Source organism: Equus przewalskii, chromosome 2, assembly GCF_037783145.1.
Source record: "Equus przewalskii isolate Varuska chromosome 2, EquPr2, whole genome shotgun sequence".
In the NCBI taxonomy this organism is placed as follows: domain Eukaryota; kingdom Metazoa; phylum Chordata; class Mammalia; order Perissodactyla; family Equidae; genus Equus; species Equus przewalskii.
The window spans coordinates 81219060-81243853 of NC_091832.1; the positions used below are offsets into that span (position 1 = coordinate 81219060).

The window sequence follows — 24794 nt, forward strand, 5'->3', positions numbered from 1 at the left end:
AAGCAGTGCCATGTCCGCACCCAGGATCCGAACAGGCGAACCCTGGACCGCTGAGAAGCAGAACGTGCATACTTAACCGCTGCGCCACCGGCCGGCCCCAAGTATTGTCTTTTTAACATGTATCTGGAGAAAACATTAGCTTACTAGTTAAAATTTGGTTCAATTTAGCAACGTTATTGAGCATCAAAAGAATTGCCATTTTTCTTCAGACATGTGCCATAATTTAATACTAGCTTTTATGGGAGTGGAGAGAAGAAGGTGTTGGGCTCGTTACTATGCTAAATGCATGCATCTGCTGCATGGGCATCTTATTTTCAAAAAGGTTAATGGGGAAGGGGCAAGTGCAGAATTGAAGGTAGGTGGTATTTTACAAAGGTAAAAGATCACTCTGATTCACTCAAAAGTCAGAAGGTTTGGGAAAATCAGGTTAGTATGAGTACTAGAGATATTTCTAGAATACCATTCAACTGTACTGTAACTAATTTCCATCAGTGATTCCCTGACTACATTGAAATGATTTTCAACCAGAAAATCTTCTTAACCTTACTTCCCGATATTACAATTTGTAGGAGACACAAACTCAAGAGGCAATAGGGGTCAGAAAGGTAATTTAAATGAATCAAATAGACTAAGTATAAGACCCAGGGAGCCAAAACTTCTCTAAAAGGGTAGCTGTGAGAATTGTGATCTTGATATTGCCATATTTTCCAATTTTGTAAAAGTGACTGAGATTCCAGGTTTTTAGATGATAGTTTCTCAATTTTATATGTGTTGGCATCCAAACTTTTCAGAGGCATTTCTGTGAGCTGGTTTGACCTTTGCGTCATCCATTTTCACCAGACATCATATATAGAAATGTGTGCTATTCATCACTCATTCAAAAATTAAAGTGGTTTGCATCTGTTGGAGGTGTATTAAGAGCATTGAGTTGTTTGGAGTGGAAGTGCAGCATATACATAGCACACTAAGTGCTTTAGTCAGTGACCTAAGGACTTTTTTCTTTATGAATTTAATATACTGGCTTTAGGTGTTGAACTGCCAAATGAATTGGTTGCATTTAAAAGAAATGTGTATCCTAACTTCCACAAGGAATTTGAGATGGCCTGTATGTAGGCGAAACAGATATAATAAATAAACATGATCAAGTGTACTTGAAAATCAAAACCAGGGGAAATACTGGAGTAGACTATGAGGACAAGGCTATGAGAAGAGATAAGGAATGAATTTTGCTGAGTTGGAATGAACTGGTGATACAGGTTGGCCACTCATAAGGGCCTACATAAGTATTCTTCAAAGTGTGACCCCAGACCAGATATATCAAAAACATGTGGAGTACTTATTAAAAATGCAAGTTGCTAAGTTACACTCCAGAACTATTCAAGCAAATCTCTCGAGTTAGGATGTGCACTTTTAGCAAGCTCCCACATGATTCTAATGTAGATTAAAGTTTGGGAAACATTGGCCTGTTAGTTGGTCTCTCTCTGCTTCCTTGTGATAAAATTAAGAGGAGGATGTGCTGAGTCCTCTCAGGAAGTGAAAACATGTCAGTCACACAGACACACACACACAAAACCCCTTTTGCTAATATTATATAAAAGGAATTCCCATGTAGGGTTTCATGAGTGATTCAGTAGACCAGGTCCTAAGTAGCGTATTTGTAACAAATGCATCAATGCTTATAAACAGTGGTAAATAGAGAGTGTGATCTCTGAAGTTAGACTGTGGGGTTTTCAAATACTAGCTCTGTCACTTCATGGCACTTTGACCTTGGGCAAACTGTTAACTTCTCTTGTAGAGTTATCTTAAGGATGATAGTACAGTCGTTCTCGGTATAACGACCTTTCGGTCAACAATGGATCACATACACGACGGTAGTCCATGAGATTAGTACCGTATAGCCTAGTTGTGTAGTAGGCTATACATCCAGGTCTGTGTGAGTACACTCTGTGATGTTCGCACGATGATGAAATTGCCTAGTGATGCATTTCTGAGAATGTATTCTTGTTGTTAAGTAATGCATGACTGTAGTATCATCAAAAACGTAGGGTTATTGAAAGGATTCAATGAAATAGTCTGTTTAAAATACTTAGAAAAGTAACTGGCAGATTTGTTGTTACTGCTGTGGAGTCAATTTTGACTCCTAGCCACCCTGTGTACGGCAGAGTGGAATCCTGCCATGCCTTTTTTGTGCCATTCTCTCTTCTTCTGGTGCTAATTCAGACAGTGCTCCACTGTTATTTGTGGGTTTTCATAGCCAATTCTTTGAAAGTGGGTAGCCTTCTTCCTAGTCTGTCTAATCTGGAAGCTCTGCTTAAACCTGTCCACCGTGGTTGACCCTGCTGGTATTTGAAATACTGGTGGCGTACCTTTCAGCATCACAACACCACATGGTGGTATGACAACTGACAAATGGGTGTTGTGTTTCCCTGACTGGGAAGTGAACCCTGGCTGTGGCAGTGAGAACACCAGATCTTAACCACTAGACCACCAGGGCTGTCTGATGGGTGGATAGTAAGTCCTTAATAAATGTTAGCTATTATATTTCATAAGATTTATTATTGTAATGTTGCAAGACTATACTATAACTAGCTTAACTAACTAGTCCAGGCTAGATAACATGCTACAAAAAATATTTTTAGTGCAAAAGATACCTACTCTGTTAGGTGGGTTGAAATTATTCTATGGATCTTTGCTTAAATTATTGTCACTTTTAGCATAGAGTCCAGCTGTTTGATATTGTAAATTTTGTTAGTACTAACCATGAAGCACTTTTGCGCCTGACAGGTATTTTTTCCCCTAATTGGTTGTTAATGTTGAACCTAGAAGGAATTTGAAAGAGAAGCTGAAAGTGAATTTTGGTAGTCTTGGGACTTTGAATCCTCTCATGAAAATGTTCAGAAGAGATGGACGTTCTAGTTCTGTTCTAAAATGATACTTAGGTGTTCTTGACCTGAATAACTGGAACTAGAATAAATGCAAGGGAAGAATCTCTTTGGTACTTCTGTAGAAATTCAAGAGTTACTACTTGATATTACAGGAAATACCTACATTTTTCACAGTGAAGAGATGATTATAAACAAATGAAAGCTGTCATTGCAAATTGAAGAATAGTTTCAGTCAGGTTGAAATTATCTCTGTTTGGGGTATATTTTAGAGAACACATTTTGTGAAATGTTGGTATAGCTACTAGCTGTATTTGACGTAGAATGTTAACTTGATTCTTGATGTAGAATGTTAACTTGATTATTGATGTAGAATGTTAACTTGATTCTTCCTAGCAGTAAGAATTGTTGTCAGGATAGCATCTTGCATGTAAACATTAACCTCTAATTATATGAAATGTAAATAGAAGAATGATGATTGCTTTCATAGATCATCAGGGCTAAAAATAATGTGTAAGATTTTTTTTGTATTTTTTTCTAGAGAAGGATTTACTTTGTTCAAATGTACCATGTCCTTCTGTCACTTGGTCTTTGCTGATCTATTACTAAAGGTAGCTTCTCTACTTTAGAAATTGCGATTGCTTTTAGAAGATGCTTTACTTTCAAAGTGAAAATGCTTTAGTTCTCTGTTTTTCTGGATGATGTTAAATGGCAATTTCTGAATTGAAATCACATGCAAATGAGGAAGAGAAGTATGAAGAAAGTACTGGTAAATTTGGGACATGCCAAGAGTTATTCATTTGCTTAGCTACAGATGTTGGTTTTATATGTCTACATTATAAATTTAATTTTCTAGAATGAACTTTTGTAGTTTACCAATATACTGCCATCTGCCTTAGGCTCTAATGAATACAAATTTTAAATATGCTAGGTACATCTGTATTGTTTATCATTTACAGTTTCAGCTTTTGGCTTTATTTCTCATCACTATTTCACTCTGTTAACTGGTATAGAAAAGAGGATTAAAACTTCTAGAATTATTATTCTATATCATTTAGATATCAATAATCTTATGTTTAATTTGTATTATATTTTATGCTTCTTTATTCCAGAAAGAAACAGAGCAGAGATTGCAAACTAGTGTCTTATATAGTTTTTTCTTAACACATTTAAATTTGTTGCCAACATTTAAAAATCTGGAGAATTCACATAAAAATATTGATTTTTCACCTTTTTTTGCAAATGTGGAATATCTGGCTTTGCTGGGCTCGTGTGCTTACATGACAATAATCAATTGCACCTTTTATATAGGCTTTCCAGGTCTTAAACCAGACCTGTTTCTTTCTATTTTACCTGCCTGCTCCTTAATCATTTGAATTTGCTTGGAATAAAGACAAAAGCATGATTGTAGGAAATCCAAACGTAAGTTGATATTTCCTTTATTTGTCACATATCAAACTAGTTTGGATGTAAATCCAAGTCAATGTAGTATGTAATAGTTTGTCAAGTTTATTATTAAAATAGCCAGAGACTTGCAAAACACCTCATTTCCAATTGGCATTATCAATGTGGGAATTTGTCACCAAAACTTTTGCCACCCTCCAATACCCATTCACTTAAATTTTCATTCTAGATCACCTGTTATCCTTTCCATTGTTGTTAAATTTTGAAATTAACACTCTACTAGGATGACTGTCTGTCATATTACAACAGTAAATTAGTGTTCTTGGAGTTCCTTGTTTTGTAAGATGTTTTAGTTATCTATTGCCACCTAACCAGTCATCCCAAAGCTTTATAGATTATAACAAGCAACAATTATTTTATTATTTCTCATTGTTCTTGTAGGTTATGAATTCGGGAAAGGCTCACTTGGGCATTGCTGATTCAGTGTTGCAGTCAGATGGTGGCTGGAGGTGAAACAGCAGCTGTCTAGAACAGCTAGGGGCTGGCCAAGAATCTTCATATAGTCTCAGGACTTCTCCATGTCTTGTCTTTTCACCTGGGCTAGTTGGGGCTTCTTCACAGCATGGTGGCCTCAGGGCGATCAGACTACTTAAAACAGCATATCAGGGCTACCATGTGAGTATTCCAGCAAGCAAGTTGGAAGCTGAATCTCCTTTTTTGACTTAGCCTAGTAAGTCACATAATCCAACTTTCGCATTCTCTCTTGGCTGAAACAGACTCCAGCTCTCAGTAGAAGGAGTGTTAAAAGTACATTGTAAGAAGAGCATGCCAGATGGGGGGATATTGCTGTGACCATCTTTGAGAAACTCAGTTTGCTATAGGAGGTCATAATATCTCTGCTTTTATGAATTTTTTTTTTTCATTTAGCCTTCATAAAAATCAGGCTCATTAAAACAGATACCTTATGTAATTTATGTGTCTTATATAATACTTTGTCAGTTATCTAGAACTCAGTTGTCTGGCAAACTTATATCCGAAACATATAAAAAGTAAATCTCCAGGGGCTAGCCCGGTGGCGTAGTGGTTGGGTTCATACGCTCCACTTTGGCAGCCCGGGGTTCGTGGTTTTGGATCCTGGGTGCAGACCTATGCACTGCTCATCAAGTCATGCTGTAGCAGCATCCTGCATATAAAATAGAGGAAGATTGGCACAGATTTTAGCTCAGGGACAATCTTCCTCAAGCAAAAAGAGGGAGATTGGCAACAGATGTTAATTCAGGACCAATCTTCCTCACCAAAAACAAAAATAAATCTCCAAACAACTAGATTAGGAAGTAACAAACTAAGTTAGGCTTAACAGTCTATAGAATTGATTATATTTTCTGTTACAAAGCATGAGTTTAGGAATTAGACATACTAGGGTAAAAGTCTTAACTCCACTGGCTGGCACCTGTGTTACCTTGGGCAAATTTTTAAATCTTTCCAAGCTTTGGTTTCCTTGTCTATAAAATGTAGGATGATACCTCACACTCTTGTGATATGTAAATGAAATAAAGCATCATCTATTAGGAACTCTGTCAGTGTTTAATCCTTCCCTCACATCATTGTACCAATCTAAAAGAGTACATTTGTGTTTTCTAAGTCCTATAGGTGCAAACTTCCTTTATATCTTGTGTTGATCTCTGATAGTCTCCTACCGTCCTTGGCTTCCTCCTTCTATCCCAACATCATTCTGTTTCAAGCATAATCAGGCAGTTACAGGGATTGAGTTTTGTTTCGTTGTTTTTAATCTTTCTTGATAACCAATTAGTGTTTTATTTATTGGAAAAAATGAAAACTTAGACTGTCAGTTTGATTTAAACGTCATCCGTAAAATTAATGTTGATGTTTATCAGAAAATGTATTTTACTGAATACGTAATTTTGACAATGTAAAAGACCAGTGGTATCAACTGTCAGCCCATCTAAGAATGAGACCTTAAATATGTATTTTCTATAGTTTAATTCTATACTTAAAATATTTTCTATGCCTAAAGTAATTCTATACTTAAACTTGATGAAGTGAATATTTATCAATGAATAATTTATTAGTATTCAGTGAGTATTGATAATTCTCACATGCTTTCAAAGCATCTTACTGAGAATTATATAAATGAAACTGTGGAACTATGTTCATCTCACTCAAAATACTTGACTTTTGTTTATAATTGCTTCAAAAACTCAACAGTGTAGGAAACATAATTAGCTCCCCACTCCTTACTTTAAGTGTCAACATTCTGTCAAATATCTTACATTTCCATAGGTTCAGCTTTTTAGTTTTCATAGGATAAATCCCTGTAATGTATTAAACCATCTATTTGGTGAACTTCCTATATTATAGCTTAGTTTAATTTTTGTTAAAGTTATATAGAAAAACCACGTATATTACGTATTGTGCTTTACAAGAATTATTAGTATTATGTCCTTATTTATGACTCCCTGGCCTGTGACACTCTTCAGAATTTTTATAGGGGAAATAAATGACTGATAAGTAATATTTAGTTTAACCAAAAGATTAATGCTCCTTTATGCTTAAACTTGTTCACAAAAATAACCTAAATGATAGACCTTGAAAAACTGCTATAAAGGAGTTTTTGTCATCCTTCTCACAATTAAAATTTATTTTGAGAATTGTAGAAATTAAGTTGCTTTAAATCATTTACTCTGTCATCACATGAGGGTTTTGCATGACTGAAATACCTGTAATTACTATGTCATTTTTGTCATAGTTGACTTAAAGGTATAACTATAATAATCATCAACTAAATTCTTGGTGAGCAGCTGTGTAAGACCAGTTTAACAGCTGGGGTAACCCAGCACAGACTGTAAGAGTTAAACTTAATCACGAGACAAGTTATGTTATAGTCATTAAGGACTTCATGCTGGGCATTTCTGAAATACTTAAAAAATTCAATTGAATAGTTGGGTTTTTGTTTTATCTCAAATATTTCTTTAAATGCTTAATGAAGGAATGAGGAAAAGTGACAATGTAGTATTAACAGCTAAAGTTCTAAGACACAAATATGGTAATAAAATCCAGAGTTTACTCATTAAAAAAAATCAAATATACTCTGTATGTCACTGTTTAGGTGGTCACTATGATAAGTAGAAAAAGAAAAATATGTATGTTATTACAGTATAATTTGGGATCAGAAAAAACCTTTTTTCTTGAATTTCATCTTTTTAAATCATTTTTAAAAATCATTTACGCTTGTGACTTTTTTCTAATGAAAATATTTTTTTATTATTATACAACACTAATGCATATTCACAACACAGGGATAGATTTCTGTTTTTCGAAGGTATACACAATTGAAGCAGTGAATTCTATTTATATAAACTTTGTAAAACTGTAGTTATACTAATCACTAAACTAAAATAAAGGCTCACCAAATTGATCGTACATCACTTTACAGGAAAGCTCTATACTTGGTACTATTAGAACTGTAATATACTCTTAAAACTGTACGGGACTTCATTTTCAATCATCCGCTCCAGGCTCCTCATTCTAGAAAACTGAAATCTGACACAAGTTAAGAGACTTACCTAAGGTCATAGGTTAGTAGTGGAGCTGAAACTAGAACTTAAAATTCACCGAGTATTTTTTGTATACTGATAAGTTTACATGGAGTATGAACTCCAGATAATTTCGCTGAAAGTTGATTGACGCAACAGTTTTAGTCAAGAATAATTTAGTTGTAAATAACTTAAAAATAGTTTGGTTTTTTGAATCATGGAATTTCTGGTCTACCATGGGGTTGTTTTGTCATCATTTGTAAGGACTTGTTTGGTTAGTTTTTCTATATTTTACTTCTTAATTTGTAACTTTATTTTCAGCCTATTATTTAGAAATAACTGGAAATTTCCAGCAGAATTCAGAAACAACCTAAATGTACAGCAATCAGACCTTGATTATATAAATCAAAGCAGTTATAATACTTAACCTAATGCTGTAGCATTTTTATTTTGAAAATGCTACTTATACATATATGTATACATATACATATATATATAATGCTTTCATTTTGCAAATGTCCAGTTACCAGGTCACGTTTTATAACCCTTATATAAACTGTATGTGCTGTTTTAGAATCCAAGCTAATTTCTCTTAAGTAGTTAGGGGCTGCCCATGGTGCCCAAATAAAGAAAATTAGCAGAGAGGTCAATAATATGTTGTGACCCATTAAATGTTTACATGAATATAATATCTCAAATACGTTATAATTGAAAGTTGGAATCTTTCTTAAGTGAACACTTTGAGCGTTTAAATGTGTTTTAGAATTTTTTAAGGAATCATTTTGAATGTGATTTTAATTTTTATAAAATGTTTCTGTTCATTGACTTATGGCTTTTATGAATAATAAAACTTTAAAGGGAATGCCATATATTTGAATTTTTCTTTCATGCTGAATCTAATTATAGTTTTATTTCTACAATTGAAGTAATGATATATTGTTTGGAAGTTTTTTTGCAGTTTTTACTAATACAAATTTGACAGTTTATTCATCGTTTAACCAAAGAACTTAATTTCTTGATTTATCAGTGTTTTCCTTTGTGTTTAAATTGCTCTTTGTAGTGCATGAATTGCCTAGACCAGGGATATACTGTAACATTCTGGTATTTAAGGTGTTACGAAAGACTGAAAAAGTGACTTAGATACCGAGAATGCTATATCTTACTCATTATCCCTGAATAAATGAGTATGCTTTGTAATACCATATTCTCATTGCAAAAGGATATTGATTTCTGATTAGTTTCACTTTCATAGTGGTATAATTTTTAGCATCTGGAATTTTTTTCTGTTTCTACAAAAGAGTAAGTCACCTGTTGCTTAAATTCACAGAGGGGATGAATAGTACTGAGTTTAAATGGCATATTCTGATATTCTGCCTGTCAAAAGTTTTTGACGTGAGCCTTTGAAAAACTTGGTATAAAAATCATTTGTCCTTGTAGGTAAACTTGTATCTTCCAAGTGATTTGTTTTAGCTGATTCAAGAATAGTTTATGAGGGGCCAGCCTGGTGGTGTAGTGGTTAAGTTCATACACTCTGCTTTGGCAGCGTGGGGTTCGCAGGTTCAGATCCTGGGTGTGGACCTATGCACCACTCATCAAGCTGTGCTGTGGCAGTAACCTATATACAAAATAGAGGAAGATTGCCACAGACGTTAGCTCAGTGACAGTCTTCCTCAAGAAAAAAAAAGAGGAAGATTGGCAACAGATGTTAGCTGAGGGCCAATCTTCCTCACTGGAAAAATAAAAGAAAGAAAGAAAAAAGAATAGTTTATGAAAGATGGAAAATCTTTGTGCCACTCATATGCTGTGGCCTTTGGTCAAGATCAGTTAAATCCTAGCCTCCGTATAATAATGAATGAAAGAAAAGGTTAAAATCCAGAATAAACTGCTGGAAATCTTGTTGTTGTTGTTGTAAGAGACTTGGAGTGTATGGGACTATAATACATTTTAGAAATACCATATTGGTGATATTTTGTTACATGTAGCATTTATATATAATCATCTTTGACCACTGCAAACTTTTAGAAGAAAGGAAATCAGAAAGTGTTAAGTGGGCACAATAAATTACCATATGTAATTTATTTATTTATTTAAGGTAACTTACTACAAGTTTCCCCATGTTGAGTTCTTCTTGCATGGATAATCACTGGTACTGATACTGAAGCTGTTAATCTCAAATTTGTGTGCCCGATGCCCAGCAAGCCAAACACTGAGACATCCGTGCTTGGAGATGGATTTATTTGAATTGGCCAAAAAGAGAAGGTGGGAGCCTGGGTTCACTCAAATCTGCCTCCCTAAGAACAGAAAGCAGAGGGGTTTTATAGACCTAAGGGGCTTGACAGGAGGAGCTTTGGAGAAACAGAGGTCACTCCTGATAAGCCCTGGGCAATCTGACTTCTGGGCTTTAGTGGCTGCTTAGGGCCCACCATTGGGTGATCACAACCTCCCTGAAGGCATTCTCTCTTCTAGATAACAAGCTCACAAATCCTCAAGACCCCTGAGTCACCAAACAGGAAAAGCAACAAATCGGTTTAATATCTATAGTACCCCTCAGGTACCTGGCTTCATTATCTGGAATCTTAACATGCCAGGATGCTACAGCTAAGATACTGTAGCTTCATTTTTAGGTAAAAATTTTGACAGAGTTATGGAAAAGTCTTTAAAACTTGTAGATGATTATGTTGTTAAAATATTCTGTTGCAAAGCGGTTACAGGTGGATTTCAGAACCTCTGCTTGCTTTCCTAGTGACATTTAAAATTGAAATGTAATCTACAAAGCTCTATGTGGTTTTTGATCCTAATAGTGGTAGTAGTACTGTAGCTAACAGCATTGAGCACTTACTAGATGTGAAGCGTTCTTCTGTGTGCTTCACTTACGTTAACTGATTTGATCCTCATAACAGTCCTGTGAGTTAGGTTCTCTGTAGAGGAAACTGAGGCAGAGAGGCATTAATCGAAGGTCATTCCACTAATAAGTGGTAGAACCAGGCTTTGGACTAAAGCAGTTTGGCTCCAGCATTGATGCTCCTGCTTACTATATTGTGCTTAGTATTTGTTGACACGATCAAATATTGGTATGATCAAAGAGTTTGTCTGCTTTGAAGAGTCTCAGTTTGGGAGGGGGGCTAATAATTAAGAATATCTTAAATGTTTTTGAAAGTATAGTTGAGACTAAGACTTTATTTTTTCTTGAACACATGGAACTAGCTGCATTTTAAGGTATTAACAGTTGGGGTTCTCCTATGCATTGTCTGTGATTTTCCTCATTGATTAGGATTTTCTTCTGTATTTGAAGATTTGGTATTTTGAATGTTTGCATGCTGATTGAGAACATTGCTTTAGAAGTAATGTTAACTTGAATCCTCCAAAAAAGATGAAACTTGTTAGTATGTACATTTGGAAATTAGTACTCACTTTACTCAATCATTAATGTCTCTTTTTTACAAAAATATATTGTTGTAGATACGTAACTTGATTTACTGTTTCGTTTTCTAGAGTTGTAATGCTCTGTACTATCCAGTTGAGGGCAGCTATTTACTGATTAAAAAAATGAGTTGAATTGGAATGTCACCACTTTGTGTTTACCAGAAACTTGGTATCTAGTGTAAAACCCAGCATTTGATATACAAACAGCCTTAGCTTTCACTCCTATTATCATCGTAAATAATTTCTTGAAAATGAAAAACTAGTTTTACTTCATAATAATTTCTGTGTTCTTATAAGCAGGAGAATGAACACTGTTGATTTTAGTTTTAATTTTCCCAGTCCAAATTCTTTGCAATTCCGAATCGTTTTTTCCTCCTTTAGGATCACACTCCAAGGAGTTTAGAGAGCTTCATATCTTCCTTATCTTTGAGTATAAATACTGGTGACTATCTGCATGTAAATACATGTGACTATAAAGTTCTTTGAGGGCTTTTAAATATGAAAGAGAAAAATTATAATTTTTCATATGTTATTTTTGTTGACCAATGGATTAAGTGAAAATTAAATTTTCAGGTGATCTGTTTGATTTATTTTTCTGTGGAGTGGATGTGTTGAACTTGTGGAATGTGGTACACTCTTCTAACTTTTCTGCATTGAAACAACGCCTAGTTTAAATTATATCTTCTGTGTGGCTCAGAGGAAAGGATTTTGAGGGTTTAACTAATTGATTTCAAAGATATCACTGAAACACATTTTTTTTTTTTGAGAATAAGGAATGCCAGTCTTCATAAAATTGTATGCAATATTAACCAAGTAGACACTGATAGTAACTTGGTGAGGAGGCATTCCATGGGAGCTACTTCAACAAAGGGATTTTTCTAACTAGGTGAGAACGATAGAATATGACTGAAGGTTATGTTATAAGGAAAAGATTGGTCTTGTGTTAAGAAATTAAGTGAGCATCAGAGGAGATGCTGAGACTAGAATGTAGCTAGACATTCATTCTGCAAGGTACTGAGTAGTTTAGTGGGGCTGTAAATGTGATTATCTTAGATCTCAGTCTCACCTTTTTTCTACCATATCAATTTACAGATTTCCAGTACTCTCTCTTCTGTCCCAAGGTCTCTGTTGGGATTTTTTGGTATAAGTTTATGGTTCTAGTCTTAGTTGTTTACTTTTTTATTGAAACAATTTTTTATTGTGGTTAAATATCCATAACACAAAATTTGCCATTTTAACCAAGTTTAACTGTACAGTGGCATTAAGTACATTCACAATGTTGTACAACCATCACCACTATCCATCTCCAGAGCTTTTTAACTGAAACTGTACCCATTAAACACTAACTCCCTACTCCTTTCTTCCCCTTGGCCCTGGCAACCACCAATATACTTTCTGTCTCTGTGAATTTTACTACTCTAGGTACCTTATGTAAGTGGAATCATACAATATTTGTCCTTTTTTGACTGACTTATTTCACTTAGCCTTATGTCCTCAAGGTTGTAGCTTGTGTCAGAATTTCCTTCCTTTATAAGGCTGAATAATATTCCATTGTAATGTATACCATATTTTGTTTACTCATTCATCCATCCATGGTTACTTGGGTTGCTTCCACCTCTTGGCTATTATGAATAATGCTTTTATAAACTTGGGTGTACAAATATCTGTTTGAGTCCCTTCTTTCACTTCTTTTGGATGTATACCCAAAAGTGGAATTGCTGGATCATACGGTAATTTTTTGAGGAACCGCCACCCCCATTTTCCTCAGTAGCTACATCCATTTTACATTCCCACCAGCGATGTACAAGGGTATTTCTCCACATCCTTGCCAGCACTTGTTATTTTCTCTGTATTATGTATGTGTTTGTGTGTGCACACTTGTTATTGTTTTTAAATAACAATTCTAATGGGTTTGTAATGGTGGTTCATTCTGGTTTTGATTTTCATTGGCCTAATGACTAGTGATATTGAACATCTTTCCATGTGCTTATCAGTCATTTGTATATCTTCTTTGGAGAAACTCACTTGTTTACTTTTGTGTAACTAAAAATGTCACCTCTGCTAATGATTTTGCATTTTTAACTACATTTTAATTGTGATATAAGAGAAGGGTGTACTTTAAGAAAAGTAGCATCATGGTAGGACTGGGAGTATTTCTTGTGTATGGACTGACTTCCCAGCAGGCCACTTTATGTTTAGTAAGACAGATCTCTCCAAAGTGAAAAAAGAAATCACCTTTTTCTGACGTTCTTTTTCTAATTCTCTCCATATCACAGTCTGAATTCCCACTTAAAGATCCATGAAAGCTGTTGGAAGGAGAGATAAGTAAGATAACTGGCTATTGGAAGAAGAAAACAGAATGGAAGGAGAGAGAAAACTAGTTAACTGAGCGTTGTGAATGGATAGTTGACATCTATTATCTGCCGTCTAGTAAAGTACTATTTTTATATTGAGCTTCTTATCTTCAGAACAATCTAATTTATGGGTTTGAATATGAAATGTAGTATAAAGATTCATTAACACTGGCATAAGTGGTTAATTTAGGGAAACATTCGAGCTAATACTGGAAAGATTAGTTTGGGGCCCTTTGAGGAGAGTCTTTATCTCCAAACTTTATCTTAGGCATAGGGGAACCATTGAAAGTTCTTGAGGAGTAGATTGTACACCACATTCTGTCTCTGTGTTTCAGGAAGATTTATCTGACTGTGGTATTTTGGAGAAATTAGGCACTAAGGATTTGCGACAAACTGGTTAGTTATTATTCATTTTACTATAACTACTTCCCATCACAGCTTACATTTATAAATACTTGTTTTTTAATATCTTTAATCAGTCACATGGCTATTATACTTTCAAGTGGAGTCACTGAGTTTTTCAGAATTAAAGAGATTGAACTGAAATTTGCAAACAACTAAAATGTCTATTGGTAAGATTAATTTGAAGTCCATGTTAATAGCTATAGAGAGCTAGAATCCATTTAATGTCTTAGTGAGTATGAGGTAAAGAATGGTATGTATGGAAAAGGCAAAGAGCATGCTTAAGATGCACACTTGAAAGTATCGTGCTCATTCTGAATACATCTAAGATAGAAGAAATATATGTATATATTTTTTGAGCACGCATAAACACTGTCCTTAAATTTGAAGCACAATTCAAAACATTCTTAAAATGTTGATGCTGGTATTTGGGTAAGGAAAACTAAAGAAGATATTCAAGAGAAAATACAATGTTTGTTTTTTGGATTTTTGTAAAGAAAACTTTACTTTCACTTTCTTGGGAATACCTAGGTTAGTAGTTGGAGAAGTTTTAAAAGGGACCCTACAGCATAGCCCTGCTTTGGTTGTATTCGCCTTACTGACTTTGTATGGGAGGTTCACCAGCTGTTTGACTGGCAGGAGCAGGAGCTTTCACTTCAGTAGTTTATAATTCCTGGCTATTCTAGGATAGTTTGCACTTCACCAAGCCTCAGACAGGTCAGGACATTTGGTAGGAGAAGGTTGAAAGACAAAAGCAGCAGGCCCTGGTTTCTCAGCCTGTTTTTTTAAATTAGAAAATTATGTTTTAATTTAGTGGTTAGAGTTTTTAGTGATGTGCCTGTATTACATGTAGAGAGTATTCATCAACCAAGAGGAGTTTTAAAATGTCAAAACCGGGAAAAGCTACTCTAAACCATGGCTTGGTTCCTGTCGATCTTAAAAGTGCAAAAGAGCCTCTACCACATCAAACCGTGATGAAGATATTTAGCATTAGCATCATTGCCCAGGGCCTCCCCTTTTGTCGAAGACGGGTAAGTCCCACACATTTGAAAAATAGGAATATTTGTTTAAATGAAGTACTTCTGCCTCCTTTAGTGAAGAAATGCTTCAAATTTCAATTGATATTTATAACTAAAACTATCAGTGTATTGTGTCACCAGTGAAAGCTTATATAAGTGATAGTTTTAATAATATGATAGAGAGCCTAGAGGGCAAGATTACCCAATCCACCTTTTTGTCTCTCTCATTTATTTTTCATGATATTAGAATCCTTGTAAACTTATTTAAAATGGGTAAACGTAAAAAGTATGTTTTGAAATATATTGGCAAATACTAAAACTGAAAATTTGTAGTTTTTATTTTGTGGGACAAGCAAAAGAAGCTGGTAGTATTCTCCTTATACATGGGAATTACAGCATTTAACTCTTTTAAAGATTATTCCAAGTTCCCTAGGTTTATCTGTCTCTTTAAGCTATATTATTTTAAAATTATTTTTTAAATTCAAACTTAACTTAATAGAGACATTACTTTTTGCTGTTATGTAAATAAAAATAGCATGCTATTGTGTAGCTGTTATGTTGCAGTTTATATATAGACAGTCCTGAACTAACAAACATTTTGTAGAACTTGTGCTTATGTATAATCGAGTTATGATCTATTGGATGTTTTTCAGGATGACACTCTCCTCTCCCCTACCAAATTTTGACCTTGTTAATCTTAGTGTATTTTCTGAGTTACTTGGTATTGCCATTTTGAATTATTACCTAGAGTGATATATTTTTAGATCTAAAATTTATTTGTGATCCTGAACCATTAAACTGAAAAAAAAACCTGTCTGATATTAAATGAGTGTTTGCATATATCAGTGCTATTAGTGTTTTAGTTGCCTTTTTTACCCTTTTTTGTGTTTTTGTTTTTTTAACTAAAGGGGAAACATTCTATTAAACAACTAGATTAACTCATAACACCTGAAAAATATTTTTCCTCCTTAGTAAAGAGACTCTTCTTTTTGCTGGCACTTAAATAACCTTTGTAAAAATGCATTTTCTAATTATCTTAGTTCCTTTTGAGTAGTTCCCACTTCACTCCAAACAAGTGGTAGCCATGTTGAAGAACATTTTGAGTGAGGTTTAAATGTAATACAGCTCAAACGTTGAAAATGGAATCCAAATATCTTCATCACCCTCTTATTTTCCTCTTTACTATGTTTTCAGAAAGTATTTCTTTTATTTCGTCTCCTTTCACTTTGTCACTTTTATAGCTTCTGAATGAGTGACTGCTCTGATTTAAGCATTTACACAGAAGCCTCTAATAGCTTTAAAGTCATTAATAAACTAATTTATTATTTTAATACTTTTGTAGAAGACAATACTAATACAAGTAAATTTTTAAATTGAGGGAGAGAAGTGTGGGTTTTTTAAAGTAAAGGGTTAGGATATTAAGAGTAAAGATAATTTTGTTCTTTGTTGAATATTTCTAATAAATTTAAGTACAGTATATAGTAGATTACTTCATTATGTCACAGTGTTTGTTTTCTGTCACAACCTTTATTTTTTTGACATGTACATGAAATTTAAAGGCTCAGGAGCAGATTTTATAGGAAAAATTAATAGAGAACTTCAAGGCTTTCCTTGAGGGCCTCCTGGGGTCACTGTTCAGTTTGACTTTTCTAGGTTACTATGTTATGTTAAATTATAGCCTTGCATTTATAATAACAGAAGAGGACTAAATTTGAAAACTAAAATTCATACTAGAAAATTTTTTTGGACGATAGTTAAAAAACCGAATTAACGCATTCAGTTTTAGACTGCCTGCCTGCCAATAATTTACTATTGCATAACTCATTGACTCTGACTATTAGAAATATTAGTGTAATTATATCCTCCCCCTCTCTTTTTTGCAACTGGTTAATTTAGGTAGCTTTAAATTGAGTCACATGCTTTTTGTTACTTAATTTACTAACTTTCCTTTGGTAAAGTTAATGATAAATATTTTTAAAATATATTTTTCTTTATCAAAGATTTTAAAAAGACTTTTGGTGTGGTATTAATCATATTTGGCATCTAACATCTAGTGTATCTTTCACAGTAGGTATGTTTAACTTCTTTCAAGGAGATTGTTATATAATGACAATAAAATACGCAAAGCAGATAGACTTATTTGGTAGGTCATTTTTTTCTTCTAAGTAATAAGCTAATGTACAGTGACCTCTTATAAGACTGTATGCATTCTTGACCTATTAAAATTTAAAAAACACGATATTGTGCCTCCATCAATCATAGATGTCGATCCACTTAATCTTTACACAATAAAATAACTTTGAAAATTGTGAAGAATCTTTTAAAATAGTCATCATAACTACAACTTCGATTTTTATCTCTTGAAATGTTTTCAGAAAATTTATTTACCTCACTCTTAAGTATATTATTAGTACTGTTAGTCTAACTTATTATTATATAAATTGTTCTAGTCTCTCATCGAGATACTTTGGATTTAATACTAATAACAGTAAAGAAATAGCACTCTAAGTATTAACCAATTACCTTAAATCAAAACGTTTTTAGTACTAAGGTCCCCATAATTTATTTATATTTGCTCAGACATTCTTGATCATAAGTATCACCTGGAATGCTTGTTAAAAATACACAATCCTGGGTTCACCTCTTTTGGATAGTCTTATGTAAGAAGTCTAGATTAAGGCTGAGAGATCCATCTGTGTTTTTAAAAAATCCTCTAGGTAATTCTTAGTATCAGGAAAATTTGTACATAACTTTTGATTCTAAAAGAACTGATTGTCCTTTAGAGGAAGAGAATTTTACAGGAAAAACTTATTTAATCTGCAGAATCACTGGAAAATTTTTTTCTTTAAATTGGAATGCCTAATCATGGTAGTACTGTATTTCTTAAATCCTAAGGTACATTATTTTTCTACATTTTAAACGTATATAAAATAAGGATACATCTTGATGTAATTTCATAGCTTACCTGGCAGCATTTTTTTCATTTTAGTGAGGAGAGAAATAATGATGCTTTACAATTAATAATAGCATGTTGAAAGAAAATGCACTTCAATGCTTAAATCTTATTTCTTAACTCGTTTTTGTTTGGAGACTTTTAAGCATTTAGAATATTCTCGTAAAGTTATTCTTCAATGTTTCTATATTGGTAGAAATTTCCAAATCAAGTGTAACTGTCATTATATAAGGCTTTTTAAGCTACCTAGTTGACTGTGCTGGTTTATAGACAAATATTGTTTTCAGAGTGCCTTATATATTCTTGTGTTTGACCATGTACTGATTGTGTAGCATAAGCATTGGCAACACAGCTAAGAGAATGGGGTAGAGCTGCTGGTGGGAGTGGCAGAGAGGTGAGGTGGGGGCAGTGTGGGACAAGGACTTGTTACCTGAAACCCGAGAGCTCAGGCAATAATGAAATATATGACTGAAATTTCTGATAGTTGAAAACTTTCTTGTAGTGATTATATTCTAATCAGGTTCTGTTCAAAATACCATATTTAAAATATTTTTCTATAAACTGAAAATAGAAATAATGTGAAAATAGAATATTTGTGTCATTTGATAAAATGTTACTCTCTCTCTCCTGTGTATTGTTATCATTGAGGGTTAGCTTAAATCAGGGGTGCACAAACATTTTCTGCACAGGGCCAGCAAATATTTTAGGTTTTGTGGACCACATAGTGACTGTTAGAACTACTTAGCTCTGCCATTGTAGCATGAAAGCAGCTGTAGACAATATTTAAACAAATGGGCAAATGGACATGACTGTGTTTTAATAAAACTTTATTTACAAAACAGTGAAACATAGGTTTTTATGATTACGGTAATACTATAGCAAATCTTGTACATACATCTTTTTGCTTGTATATAAGTTTCAGCTCATGGTAAATTTTTAGAATGAGATTGTTAGAACCATAAGCACTTTATTTCCTTTAAAACCCTCATCCTCTCCTCTACTTCTTTTAAAACTATGTAGAAAAGAATTGGGGGGTGTCTAATCACTAGAATTTTAACATATTATTTCCTTCTTAATGTACAATATTAGTGTAATAATGCTATTAATAATTGCTGTCATTTTAAAAGAACCTGCTATGTATTCTAGGCACTGTCCTAGCTATTTTTGTATATTTTAACTCAATTCTTAATTGATTTAAATGTGTGTTAAGTAATGTAGGTTAGGTATTATCTTTGTTTGGTAGACTAGAAAACTGAGGTTCAAGTAAGTTATCTCTTCCCAGTTTTCTTGGTTAAGTAGTACAGCTGGTATTTAACCTCAGGACTCTAATGCTGCAGGTAGTAGCCATCCTCTTTATATGTTTTTTTTCATGTGAGCTTAACACTTTTCAACTACTATTAGTATTTTGGAGGGTAAGCCTAGGAGCCTATTACTGTTGACATTGTTTCAGTGAGAAAATACATTCCAAGATTCTAACAGTTGACCTACAAATAACTTTTGTTAGCATGAATAGTCCATTTAGAAATTTAGGAATTTTTTGTGTAGTCTCTTTTAAGATATTTCACTTATAAAGTTATCCCACAGCTTATGTAATAATTATAGTCATAAAAAACTGGAAATATTCAAACAGTATGCATGTTATCTTTTGTAAGCTGAGAGATGATACCTGTTAAAGAAAAGATTATTCATGACACTTGTTAAAACGGTAAGACAGAATTTATAGCCAAGGAGCAGGTTGGAGGTCATTGGGTGGAACATTACTAGGAAGAACTTCAGGGCTGTAAAGAGGGGATTCCAGCTATTCCAGCTTAACGGAGGTGGTCCAACATCACCTGGGGGATGATGGAGGATGAAGAACCCAACAGATATTGAGGGTCATCAGATATTGAGCTGGGGGGGATTCTAGATTAAAGCGACTGAACAGGATTCTTGCTAAAATGTGGCTCTTGAGAACATGTCCAAGCACCGGGTCTAGTTGAAAAAGAGCTGAGAGTTTGGTCAAGGAGGGATCTTTGTCATACCTCAAGGTCTGTGTTTGGCAGGCAACAACTGAGAACAGGATGTCTGACAAATAACCATCCTCAAACTGCTGTGTGGTACCATTCTCATGAGTTTGCTCAATTAGTACTTTTTTTTTTAAGATTTTTATTTTTTCCTTTTTCTCCCCAAAGACCCCCAGTACATAGTTGTATATATTTTTTTAGTTGTGGGTCCTTCTAATTGTGGCATGTGGGATGCCGCCTCAGCATGGCTTGATGAGTGGTGCCAGGTCCGCACCCAGGATCCGAACTGGTGAAACCCCGGGCCACCGAAGTGGAGCATGCGAACTTAATCACTAGGCCACGGGGCCGGCCCCTCAATTAGTACTTTTGACAATGCTGACAAAAATTAAAAGCAGCATTATACCTGTCTTAGCTTCAATACTATTTTGGGTTCAAGTTTTTTCTTCATTGTTGACTTATTGCTGATGATAAGAGGCAAACCTATATTCAAAATTTTAATCTCATTCAGACATAATCTAATTTGTTGTTTTTGTATGTATAATCTTCAGTTACTTCAAGCTGTATATAATTTGAACCTATTATGCTCCTTTAATAGACTGTTGACAAGTCCATTAGCACCTTTTCAGCAAAGATCTACCAGTTAGACAGTTGTATTGCCTTTGTTTCAGAAAACAACATTTCTAATTGTTTACTCTACAGTAAAATTTTCATTTGTATGAAGATTTTGTGTGTACCCAAAAAGAGACAGTCATAAGCTCTGTTGGTAAAGCAAATTTGTGAGTTAGTACCCTCCTCAATTTAATAATATCAAAATTCTCTTGAGTTGAATGGTGATATAGGGAATTTTATATTCTTCCAATAATATCTTTTACTTTCTTTTGTAAAAAGTACGACACACTCAGTATGTAAAATTTAGAAAAAATGTTTTTCTTTACAATTTCCTATATATCAGTAATTCCACTGCTCAGAAATAACCACAGTAACAATTTTAAGTAGATAATTTTTTAACAAAATTAGTACTTTAATCCATTTTACTATATTCCCCATGGTTGTAGTTATTCAAAAGTGAATAATCTGCCAAGCGAATGTGCCATAATTTTCCTACAGTTGTTGATTTGGACAGTGTCCTGCTTTGAACTTTTTAATATGCAAATCTTTGACGTCTCTAGACACAGATTTTTAGAATTAGAATTGTTGGGTCAAGATTTTTTTTAGGTTCTGATAGATACTGCTAAGTTCCTTTCCAGAAAGATGATACCAGTTAAAAACTAGCATAAGGGACTTCTAATCTTGTCTGAGAGAAAGAAATCATAGTCTAAGCAAATTTATTCCTACCATTGCAAAGTTTTGTGGATTTTACTTAGTTGATATTTTATCATTGTATTTCCATGTTTGTTATTCTAGGTTTTCTATCAAAGGAGTTTTTTTCCATTTTGAGAAAATGATGTTACATGTTTATACTTAAAGCTTCATGAGGAAAACGTGTAAATAGATCAAGAAATTATTTGTTGCTTATGGTGATTTTTTTTTATTCTTTCTGGAAAGTAATATTTGCCATAGACCTGTCACCTATATTATTTCCAACTATAATTTTCTTCTACTTCTCCCATAGTTTTAAAACTATCATCTGTGTTTTTATCTAAATAGATGAGCCACATGTATAGTTTCATAATTTATTGTTGGTTTAACGTATTATTTTTACTGCAAGTCTTATGGTTATCTCGATTTTTGTCACCTTAGTTTATACTTTTACATTTCTGAATTTTAGTATGCTATTTGTACAGTATAAATGACAGCCTCTCCCAAAGTATATTGCTATTAATAATCTCTACTACAAGAGTACTTCTCATGCTACCAAGAGCAGCTGCCAGAAATACTTGCCTGTTTCTTATAGCACTACTACTTAGTCTTACATTTCTGACATAGCTTTGCCTTTATCCCCAATCCAGGTTTACCTTTTTTGATTTTAATTCTAGTCTAGCCATGATTAATTCTCATTTAAAGTAGTCGTAGCAAGTCTGCATTTCTAAAATGTCTTGATGCCTGAAAGGCATTTCATGAAACTCAACTTCTGTTTCATAGAACTCTTAGCCAAGTAGAAATAGATGGATATTTCCTTAACATACAGAAATATGAAACCTTTAAAAAGTCAGCGTCATTCTCCCCTCCTCCATACTAGTCTATTCAGTATCCACCGGTTAAATTTGTGCCTCTGTCTCTCCAGATCCTTTCCGTGACCTCACAGTCTAGCTTACCTCTCTAATTGGAACCTTCTTTCTGGCATTAATTGCACCCACCGTTGTCCTCGTCCGCTAGTGGAACATATTGTAATTGTTGCCATTACCTTTGGCCCTTAGGCATATATGTACTGCTGAGTGGTATTATTCAACAGCTTCATATAGTTTTCTTGTCTCCAAAATTAGGCTATAAAGCCTTAGAGTTCAGAAATTATCTGTATTGTCTTTTTAAGATCCCAGTGATAATGCAGGTGAAAGTTAGTATAAATATTTGTATTTCCAATTCATTGAAGTATATGTTGTGTTAAACTTGGAAAATTCTTTAAGGAGTTTTTGTACTGTAAGAATATGGCATGTTTTTGTTTACTGAATGTTTTTAAATGACTGTGCAGCTGTGATTTTGAATATTTCATTTTCTAAATTTAACTAAACTCAGATACAGTTTGACACTTAATTTAAAAAGTAATTACTACCTACCAATTTTGAAAATGAAGGAGAAACAAACGTAGGGTATCGACATTTGGTTGGAACTTTTGAGAGTCTGTAGTAGCTCAAACGTGTCAGAAAATGCTGAAATAAAGAAAAATTATTGCAGTACTTTGGAGAGAAGGAAGAACAGGGTGGTGGTACAAGCAAGTTTGGAGAGAGATTTTAATGGGGTACCTGGTTTGTTTGTTTTGAGTAAACTAAAATATGACTTCTAAGGTTTTTTCCTACTCATGTATTCCATTGGAACTTGGAAAAAAATTGACATTTTCAGATCATCTATCTTTTATTGTCACTACTTATTTTATCAATAAAGGAAATTAGTTACCACATATCAGACCATTTTATTTTAGATCCAATTAGTTTTTTTCTTCTTAAGAATATTTCATGCATCATGTATAAACATGAGTAAACACAATATAAATTGTAAATTTTCTTGCAGTCTTATTCTCTGTATTGTGCAAGGTACTGGCTATAAATAAAAAGGTGATAATTCTTTATCTCCTCTGGCTGTGGATATGCAAAAGTGAGAAAGCGCAATCCTTTCAACATTTTATAGTCTAGTGATAAAACAATAAACAAACCCTTACAGTACAAAAGGATAATTGCTTAAATGGACCCATGTACTAAGTACTGTGGGAGCACGAGAGGATCACCCAAGTCTCAATGCAAATGGCTCAGGAAAGGCTTCACAGTAACTTTAAGTTAAAACATGAATGATGTTTGCTAAGCAGTTGATCAGAGAAGTCATGGACAGAAGGAACATGTATTGTTGGTTGCGCTCACATGTTGTATTTTCACATTAATTATACTGCTGCAAGTTATTCACTTATACTTGAAATTTATTAATATTAATATCAGCCAAAATATATGTGTTGAGCACTTAGAGTTGGTGACTTTTCTAGAACCTGTGGATATAGCAGTGAACTAGATGGACAAAGCCCATGCCTTCATGGAGCTTAGATTCTAACTTAGGGAAACAGAAAAGTAACTGTTAATGCTAATGTTTTGATGGCAATAAAATAGGGTCATAGTATAGAATCTAACTGGAGATGCAGGGGAGGTACTATGCTAAGTACTTTACACATATGAACTTAATCCTAAAAATAAGCTGGTGAAGTAAGTTTTTATAGATGAGGAATTTTACAGATGAGGAATCCCAGGCATAGGAAGGTTAAATAACTTCCCCTACAGCTAGTAAATGATGGAGCTGGGACTGACTCGGGCATGTGGCTCCAGCATCATGAACACTGTGATATTACTGACCTACCTGGGTAAGAATTTGTTGAGGGAATGGATCCTTAGTTTCCAAATGTTTTAAGGGTTAACTTTTGCTATGTAATCCTAGGTTTTTAAATACGTAATTTTCACTTTGTTCCCACAACTTATGATGGCCTCGGTATCTAATTATTGATAACATTGCTTTCTAGATGTTTTTGTCATCAGATGATATCTTAGTATTAGGTTGTGCCTCAGTTGTCAGATATGAATGTAAAGCAAATTATAACATGATTTATAAATCTACAACTACATCATAAAAACAACTCCCATAAATTTTTATCCCTTTCGTTGATAGATAACAATCTGTATAAATAGTTTAGAAATTTTATTTAACATCACAGGGAAAAGCTATTTAAATTTGTAGGTTATGTTTTACAGAAACTAACTTAATATTAACACTTGTAGTGTGGGAGGCAGATGAAAAATATGCTAAAAATAACTTGGTACTAATCTTCTGGCAAGGTAAACAAGTGTGAAATAAATCCACAGTCCCTTCTCTGTAGACCAGAAATCCAACAAGGCTTGAAAACTAAAAAAATTTTTTAAAGTTAGCCAAACGTAATCCTGGCTAACATAAGACACCTTTATTATTTATCTGAATATTCATATACTTTGCAGCAGAAATATTAATGTGTACTGTACTGGAAGTGTTCTGTAATAAACTGTATATGCCCCATATTACCTTTCTAAACTCCAAAATGTTCTAAAGTCAGGAACACAACTTTCTCCAAAATTGTGGAACTATCTCCACAGATCTTTGAGTTTATGGCTATCACCCACGTATAAAAAATGGAAT

At 33.9% G+C, this 24794-nt stretch overlaps 1 protein-coding gene across 11 annotated transcripts in view; it reads left to right on the forward strand.

Moving 5' to 3' along the window:
* Window positions 1-24794, forward strand: part of FBXW7 (F-box and WD repeat domain containing 7) — a 220852-nt gene that overhangs the window by 145753 nt on the left and 50305 nt on the right. For 2 of the 11 annotated variants that reach the window (XM_070611563.1, XM_070611560.1), the window contains one exon: window positions 4728-7444. The exons of 6 other annotated variants lie outside the window; for them this stretch is intronic. In XM_070611563.1, the coding sequence (XP_070467664.1) occupies window positions 4728-4799 (72 nt within the window). In that variant the 3' untranslated portion in view covers window positions 4800-7444. Of the gene's footprint in view, window positions 1-4727; window positions 9468-14625; window positions 15051-24794 lie in introns of those variants that run through there. 3 more of the 11 variants (XM_070611561.1, XM_070611562.1, XM_008540891.2) reach the window with 3 other exon arrangements.